The sequence below is a fragment of the Coregonus clupeaformis genome, chromosome 11 (assembly GCF_020615455.1).
Source record: "Coregonus clupeaformis isolate EN_2021a chromosome 11, ASM2061545v1, whole genome shotgun sequence".
In the NCBI taxonomy this organism is placed as follows: domain Eukaryota; kingdom Metazoa; phylum Chordata; class Actinopteri; order Salmoniformes; family Salmonidae; genus Coregonus; species Coregonus clupeaformis.
This window is the reverse complement of record NC_059202.1, coordinates 41,513,599-41,522,646: the sequence shown is the minus strand read 5'-3', so window position 1 is coordinate 41,522,646 and position 9,048 is coordinate 41,513,599. Positions and strand designations below refer to the sequence as shown.

At 44.0% G+C, this 9,048-nt stretch overlaps 1 protein-coding gene across 1 annotated transcript in view; it reads right to left on the bottom strand.

The window, feature by feature from the left end:
- Positions 1 to 1,165: 1,165 nt before the first annotated feature.
- Positions 1,166 to 9,048, bottom strand: part of LOC121555295 (sorting nexin-33-like) — a 34,224-nt gene continuing 26,341 nt past the window's right edge. Inside the window, exon 3 of the mRNA XM_041869116.2 lies at positions 1,166 to 2,217. Coding sequence (XP_041725050.1) covers positions 1,964 to 2,217 — 254 coding nt within the window. The 3' untranslated portion in view covers positions 1,166 to 1,963. The remainder of the gene's footprint in view (positions 2,218 to 9,048) is intronic.

Here is a 9,048-nt window from a genome sequence, read left to right as displayed (position 1 = left end):
CCATGACATCATTTTCTGGAATTTTCCAAGCTGTTTAGAGGCACAGTCAACTTAGTGTACGTAAAACTTCTGACCCACTGGAATTGTGATACAGTGAACTATAAGTGAAATAATCTGACTGTAAACAATTCTTGGAAAAATTACTTGTGTCATGCACAAAGTAGATGTCCTAACCGACTTGCCAAAACTATAGTTTGTTAAAAAGAAATTTGTGGAGTGGTTGAAAAACGAGTTTTAATGACTCCAACCTAAGTGTATGTAATCTTCCGACTTCAACTGTACATTCTACAGACCCTACTGAGTATTCCCTACAATACTTTTACTGTGGCACCCAGAATAGTTCTTGCTCTAAGCCAATATGTATTCCAAATACAGTGATTCGCATTGGGGGCATTTATTTGACCTTTGAACATATTTTAAAACCCAAATGTAATGCAAATGTCACTTAAATATGAACAAATAGTAATCATTGTTAATGTTTAGACAATTATTTTTCATATATCATGAACGGTTATTGACACTTTTCTATTATTACTTGGGGGACCCGGAAGTACTTTTTTTGTATTGCTGATGAGACGCTGATCATGTGATGAGTTCGCAAATCAAATGCCCCACTTGTGCTGCCACTGGACAGCAAAAAACAAGTAAGTTAACATTTATTTAATGTAATTTAAATGAGTTTGTAGTAGTTAAGTGTTGAGTTAGATGACATACTGTAGCTACCTCAATTGTTGTTTCAAATAATTTTGTCGACTTCACAGCAATTGCTAGCTAGTCGAAATATAGCTAGCTAGCTGGCTCAGCTAAATACAAATTCATGTAGATACATCCATGTATGAAAGGAGTTTCCCATCTTCCCATTTAGAGTTTCTGGCTGAGTACAGACATGTCCTTATCCAGAGAAAGGTATTTCCTGTTGTTACTTTTAAGGTTGGAACCAACATGCAGTACCTCTTACTGTAACATTAAGTACTTCCAACTTCAAGACTGCGGGGCAAATGTTTTTTTGCAACAGAAAGAACAAGGAATCTATCAATAACCCAGCAAATCACAATCACATGCACGCACACACTCAACACCATGGTCAACGGGCACAAAGCCCCTGTGCAAACTCAACTACTGAGTCCAAGGGCCTGTTTCTCCTCAAATGGAAAACAGAGGCAGGTGAAGACATTTGTTTAGTAAATCACACTAAAATGCTTGGCTCCTTAAGGCACGTACAGGGACCACAGGAAAAATAAACAGTGATTGAATTACATTATGTGAATTATCTTAAGCTATGTAGTGCAGCTTCTGCCTCTTGGAACTTTGCTTGTATGGAGAGCTAACTCAAGAAAAAACATTAAGGTAACATGTTTGCACTGAACACCTGAGCAGTCGAGCCCTTATTCATGGCTAACATACATTACACTAAAGGAGTTCAGTTTCTACCGTCTACTCGGAATTGTCCAAGCATTAAGGCTACACATGCCTATCTTTGACCCTCTACAAATAATTCTTAAATGCCTCGTGATTTAATGTATACAAAAAAAGAAACATTTTGGTCATAACAGCAAAATTGGTGGATTAATGAAAAATACAATGGTGTAAGTCCCTTGAAACCAACAATTTCGACTTTGAAACCCAACATGGAAAGTGACTATTATGTGAAGTGCACAAACTGGCTTCCGCATCCTCTTCAAGTACATCCCCTCTTTCTGTCGGAGTCTATTCAGGCCAAAATAAGCAGAAAGTCATCTTTCTAAGGCAGCAACCTCATCAAACCCTCTCGTCTTTCAAGCCAGGGTTTGTGTGACTATCATGGTCCACCTTGAAGAAAGAGAAGAAAGAGATACACTTTCCCAGCTACAGCCATGTCTCTGTTTCCACAAGGCTTTTTGGCAACCCGTGAGGAGGCCCTGTTGAACTGGGCAGACATTTTGGATCAAAAGGATATGGTCTGGACTGATGACAGGCCCAGCCTCTACAGGTTGTCATACATGTGCAGGGTACGCTCCAGCTGTTGGCCCACACGCAGGTAGAAGGCGATCTGCTGTTTGAGGTAGGCCTGCATCATCTCCTTGAAGTCAACCTCGCGGCGCTGGTGGAAGTGGTTCATCTCGGCCTGCAGGGCGAATCCCACTGTCCGGCAGCGTTTACGCACTCCGTCCGCCTCGTCCTGGTCCATCTTTCCTTCGTCGCTCATCCGCTGACTCTCTTTGACCTTGGCGAACGCACCTGAGGAGAGAGAGAGAGTTGGCGGTTAGCTAGCTACGATACATAAGAGGTGTTACAACCTGTATAGCCTCTGCCGAGTCCCCAACAACCGGATGTTCCGGTTTTCTGGGGAAATGGAAAGAATATGTAGGGGATCTAGTTTCAGGCGTTTCTTTTACACCTGATATGTTAGGTTACTACAGTGCATTCCGAAAGTATTCAGACCCCTTGACTTTTTCCACGTTTTGTTACGTTACAGCCTTATTCTAAAATGGATGAAATTACATGTTTTCCTTATCAATCTACACACAATACCCCATAATGACAAAGCAAAAACTGATTTTTTGAAATGTTTGCTAATTCATTCAAAATTAAAAACTGAAATACCTTTTTACATAAGTATTCAGACCCTTTGCTATGAGACTCCAAATTGAGCTCAGGTGCATCCTGTTTCCATTGATCATCCTTGAGATGTATTTACAACTTAAATTGGAGACCACCTGTGGTAAATTCAATTGATTAGACATGATTTGGAAAGGCACACACCTGTCTATATAAGGTCCCACAGTTGACAGTGCACATCAGAGGAAAAACAAAGCCATGAGGTCGAAGGAATTCTCTGTAGAGCTCCGAGACAGAATTGTGTCGAGGCACAGATCTGGGGAAGGGTCCCAAAACATTTCTGCAGCATTGAAGGTCCCCAATAACACAGTGGCCTCCATCATTCTAAAATGGAAGAAGTTTGGAACCACCAAGACTCTTCCAAGAGCTGGCCGCCTGGCAAAACTGAGCAATCGGGGGAGAAGGGCCATGGTCAGGGAGGTGATTAAGAACCCGATGGTCACTCTGACAGAGCTTCAGATTTCCTCTGTGGAGATAGGAGAACCTTCCAGAAGGACAACCATCTCTGCAGCACTCCACCAATCAGGCCTTTATGGTAGAGTGGCCAGGCGGAAGCCACTCCTCAGTAAAAGGCACATGACAGCCCGCTTGGAGTTTGTCAAAATGCACCTAAAGGTTCTCTGGTCTGAAGAAACCAAGATTGAACTATTTGGCCTGAATGCCAAGCGTCACGTCTGGAGGAAACCTGGCACCATCCCTACGGTGAAGCATTGTGGTGGCAGCATCATGCTGTGGGGATGTTTTTCAGCGGCAGGGACTGGGAGACTAGTCAAGATTGAGGGAAAGATGAACGGAGTAAAGTACAGAGAGATCCTTGATGAAAACCTGCTCCAGAGTACTCAGGACCTCAGAAAAGAGCGAAGGTTCACCTTCCAACAGGACAATGACCCTAAGCACACAGCCAAGACAACGCAGGAGTGGCTTCGGGACAAGTCTCTGAATGTCCTTGAGTGGCCCAACCAGAGCCCGGACTTGAACTTGATCGAACATCTCTGCAGAGACCTGAAAATAGCTGGGCAGCGATGCTCCCCATCCAACCTGACAGAGCTTGAGAGGATCTGCAGAGAAGGCTGTAATTTAACAAAATGTGGAAAAAGTCAAAGGGTCCTGCATTGTCACTGTGGTGTCACTGCACAGTTTGAGATCTGCCAGAGATGAGCAGGAATTCTGAAGTGCTGCTCACACTGCAATCTGCAATCTCTTTGACCTGACCATGTAATCTGAGAGGAGATATCCGTCCCTGTAACAGGTGTGTGTGTGTGTGTGTGTGTGTGTGTGTGTGTGTGTGTGTGTGTGTGTGTGTGTGTGTGTGTGTGTGTGTATGTGAATGTGTGTATGTGTACCGTATACAGTTTAGTTCCGGTCCATAAAAAGTTACATTTCCCCAAACACGTTGCTGCAAAGTGCTTGTGTTTGTGTGTATTTATGTAAGTGTGTGGGTGATGAAATGTCCACACCCTAGTTACACACCTTTCAATGAACACAGAGCATACTGAGAAACCTGATTTCAGCACAGTCTTAGCGTTCTGGTTTTAGGACAAACCTACCAAATTTTAGGCAGGCCAGAACTAAACTCAGCAAAAAAAGAAACGTCCTCTCACTGTCAACTGCGTTTATTTTCAGCAAACTTAACATGTGTAAATATTTATATGAACATAACAAGATTCAACATCTGAGACATAAACTGAACAAGTTCCACAGACATGTGACTAACAGAAATGTAATAATGTGTCCCTGAACAAAGGCGGGGTCAAAATCAAAAGTAACAGTCAGTATCTGGTGTGGCCACCAGCTGCATTAAGTACTGCAGTGCATCACCTCCTCATGGACTGCACCAGATTTGCCAGTTCTTGCTGTGAGATGTTACCCCACTCTTCCACCAAGGCACCTGCAAGTTCCCTGACATTTCTGGGGGGAATGGCCCTAGCCCTCACCCTCCGATCCAACAGGTCCCAGACGTGCTCAATGGGATTGAGATCCGGGCTCTTCGCTGGCCATGGCAGAACACTGACATTCCTGTCTTGCAGGAAATCACGCACAGAACAAGTAGTATGGCTGGTGGCATTGTCATGCTGGAGGGTCATGTCAGGATGAGCCTGCAGGAAGGGTACAAAATGAGGGAGGAGGATGTCTTCCCTGTAACGCACAGCGTTGAGTTTGCCTGCAATGACAACAAGCTCAGTCTGATGACGCCGTGACACACCGCCCCAGACCATGACGGACCTCCACCTCCAAATCAATCCCGCTCCAGAGTACAGGCCTCCGTGTAATGCTCATTCCTTCGAAGATAAACGCAAATCCGACCATCACCCCTGGTGAGACAAAACCCCGACTCGTCAGTGAAGAGCACTTTTTGCCAGTCCTGTCTGGTCCAGCAATGGTGGGTTTGTGCCCATAGGGGACGTTGTTGCCGGTGATGTCTGGTGAGGACCTGCCTTACAACAGGCTTACAAGCCCTAAGTCCAGCCTCTCTCAGCCTATTGCAGACAGTCTGAGCACTGATGGAGGGATTGTGCGTTCCTGGTGTAACTCGGGCAGTTGTTGTTTGCCATCCTGTACCTGTCCCGCAGGTGTGATGTTCGGATGTACCGATCCTGTACAGGTGTTGTTACACGTGGTCTGCCACTGCGAGGACGATCAGCTGTCCATTCTATCTCCCTGTAGCGCTGTCTTAGGCGTCTCACAGTACAGACATTGCAATTTATTGCCCTGGCCACATCTGCAGTCCTTATGCCTCCTTGCAGCATGCCTAAGGCACATTCACGCAGATGAGCAGGGACCCTGGGCATCTTTCTTTTGGTGTTGTTCAGTCAGTAGAAAGGCCTCCTTAGTGTCCTAAGTTTTCATAACTGTGACCTTATTTGCCTACCGTCTGTAAGCTGTTAGTGTCTTAACGACCATTCCACAGGTGCAGGTTCATTATTTGTTTATGGTTCATTGAACAAGCATGGGAAACAGTGTTTAAACCCTTTACAATTAAGACCTGTGAAGTTATTTGGATTTTTACGAATTATCTTTGAAAGACAGGGTCTTTCTTTTTTTGCTGAGTTTAGGTCTTCTGGTTGTCTATCAGGCAAAACAAATTAATTATTTCTGCATGTTTTAGCCCATGGCGAAATTTATCAAGCTACAGTACATCTCTATCCATCCAGCCTCAGCCCATTGAAGCATGGCCCATAGGTTACACCTGCAGCCATGCAGTAACTGTGCCCTGCCATACAATGACTATGCAATAACTTCTCACATGGATCGACCCAGTGACCTGATCATTTATTAATTGTGACACTGTGTCACAAGTACCAAGTCTGCTGCTAAACAAGGGTGGCATCATTCCGACTGTGAATCAAAAGATCTGCCTGTTCACCGCATCACTACTGTCTTTGAAGTAGTCTGACCTGGTTTTAATATCTATGGAGCGGACAGCCAGCCAGACTAGTCAAGCCTGTTCAGTTGCCAAATGTGGATTGTGACCCGTACACAGCAGATGGCCGACAGTGGAGGTCAAAGGGTTGGGAAGGGCGAGGGTGTTGGGTGTTGGACTGACATCGTGCCAAGCGCAGCAGTGAACTGGTCAGATATTCACACACGCAAACACACACACCCCTTCCATCTGTCGGCTCGCCAGTAACAGAACCCTCACACACACGCATACACACACACACCATCACTATGAGGAGGGTGAGATCAACAGAGATGACTAAACACTCCTGCACATAATTCTCTCTTCCACTTTATTTTTCCATTGTACTGTAGGAAACAATGAATTGTTAGCAGCACTTGTCCAAGGCAACCTCAGCTAACTTCTAAAGGCAGGCTAACTCACATCTCAGAGAGCAATTTATGTGTAAAAGGTTTGCTTTGTCTGCCTTAAAGCGACACAGTCACTGTACCGCAGAGTTCTTGTTAGAAGAAAAGGGACTGAGTATGCTGGCTGCAACATCATTTTCAGCTCCTCTCTGGCTTTGATAATAACATTCCTATAGCTAGAGTGTACATGCCGAGTGTGGAATGTGAACCCAATAAACTTTTACTGTCTCACGTGCCCGGCTTGTTCTTGTTTATTTCCACTTTGGGATAATAAAGGGGGAATTAAAGACTGACACTGACGACAGACTAGAGAAGCAAAGTGGAATACTGTTAGTCTGTGTATGCACCTTCAGCAATGAGACATTTTCAAAGAGAACCACCCATTCTTGCCCTGGGACTTAGTTACAGGAATCTTTACACGTCTGTCCCGTTTAATTTAATAATACCTCAGAATGTCGATTGTGATGGTCATGGTATCACTCCCTGACGAATGCTAGACAAAACATGCCGAAATGTGTCTGAGTTTCAAGGATTTGGTTCTATTGAACATGCCACTACAATAAAGGCATTTTAATTGTATGAAGAGTTCCTTGGTCCTCCTAGTTTTAGATGTGTTTGATCAGATGTTGGTCCTTGATTGCAAACAAGTGTTGTATACAGAGACAAGGGAAACCGACAAAAAAAAAAGTGTTCAACAGATCGAACTGGTCGAACGACATGCACATTAAGAGTTGTGTTCAAAAGATTACTTTTTGGAAGTAGTGGAACTGTGTTATCACACAATAACCAGTGCTTGATTTGGGCCGGAGCTCCTCTATAAAACAAAGTAGCCTATCGCTGGCCCAGATTCACACAACGAAGCAAAAAAGGTTGATCAAAGCGAAATGAAGGCGGGATCTGCATTGAATAGCAATGGAGAGCAGGGCTGTTGCAGTGACCGTATTACCGCCACACCGGCAGTCACGAGTCATGACCGCAGTAAAGTTCCACGTTGACCGTTGAGTCACGGTAATCTCCTTTTATGCACTCTGGACATGCTTTAGTAGTAGCCAACTCACTAGCGGCCATCAAGTCCTAATGGCCTGGTACTCAGCGCTCTATTGTCACTAACCCAGTGCTTAATTTGTAAATAAGGAAAGCATTGCATATCATCACATTTACGTAGTGGCATAGAACAGAAGAGTAAGGGCACTTTACAGAAGTTGCACACATGGGGACATGTTTTGCCTTTTATAAACACATTTCATGCAATTCTATGTCATTTTACATGACTGGAGACTTTAGCATAATCTTTTTTAATACTGCAGAAATGATCGAAATGGCAGGCTACTTTGACACTGGCAAACTGGGAATCTGAGATCAATAAAAAAGACCTTGTCTTGAATCCATCAATAGCCTAGGCCTAGGTGTGTGGAGACACATATTGTCTGCTACATTATGAGGGAGAAATTATAGTCCTATAAATGCTTTCCAGTTTCACTGACTCACCCAATGATGCGCAGCTCACTCGCTGGTGATTGTCGATGCGCTCGTACCAAAAGCATATCTCTCTCTCTCATCAGTAAAACCATATTTACAAGTTGATCAAATATTTTGGTAGCCTACAGGATAGAGTCTTCTCTTTTCAGCAGGAGACATTGCTTTCCAACCTGTGTTTCCCCCGATTGTATTTGAAATATTGCGAAAGGCCTGTTTTGTCTACGTGCTGTTTTTTCACTGACAGATCTGCCGCGCGTTCCCCACTGTAGGCTATTCCTTGTTATTGGGCTAAAATCCACAGCTAGGCTGTTTTTAAAAAGAAGATATTGATCCTCTGTGGCTAAATGATAGGCCTTCTCATGGTGTAGCAGGCTATTCTGAATGATTTAATTTATTTCTGAACAGACAGCAGTAATTCTATAACTCTGGCAAATATATTTCAATTCATCAGGGGTGATGCAGTTCCTCCAGAACCCTTCGCACGGCTATGATTCTATAAGGAAATAGATGAAGAAGTGCAGCGTTGGAGAGATGAGAGTTGCAGGCTCATGTCTATCAGAGCAGAGAGGGAGAGAGATCATAGAAAGTGAATCTCATTCTAGTTATGTGAGAGATACTGGCACGCTTCTCCCACAGCCACGCGATGGTCTCAAACATAGGTTACAATGTTGCACAAACCATAAACCCGGGCCGGCCCAAACCAAATCAACTTAGAATATTAGGCCCGGGCTGTAAATCTACTTTTTCACATTACATTTGTTTGTGGGGGCAGGAGAATTAACAAACAGGCAACTCAAATTAACTTTGATCGCTTTTATTTGAATTTTTACATTGCAAACAGTTATGCCACAAGAGGTACCGAATCTGGCCAAATAGGTTCCGGAACAAAACAGTCCAAAACGGAGAGGTGCCGGATCCTGTTCTGGCAGGATCCAGCTCAAATTAAGCACTGCTCCAACCACTCTGACATCAGTGCAAATGCAATCGAAAATCACATCAAACACATCATCAAAACCGTATAATGCTTTTAAAACTCACCTCACTGTGATGATCAATTAGAACAGTGGTTCCCAACCTGGGGGCACCAGAGTTCACAGGGGGGGCGCGTGATCTCATTTGCTTTAAGGTCACACGTGCATAAAATGTTCCACTATAATTTAATTG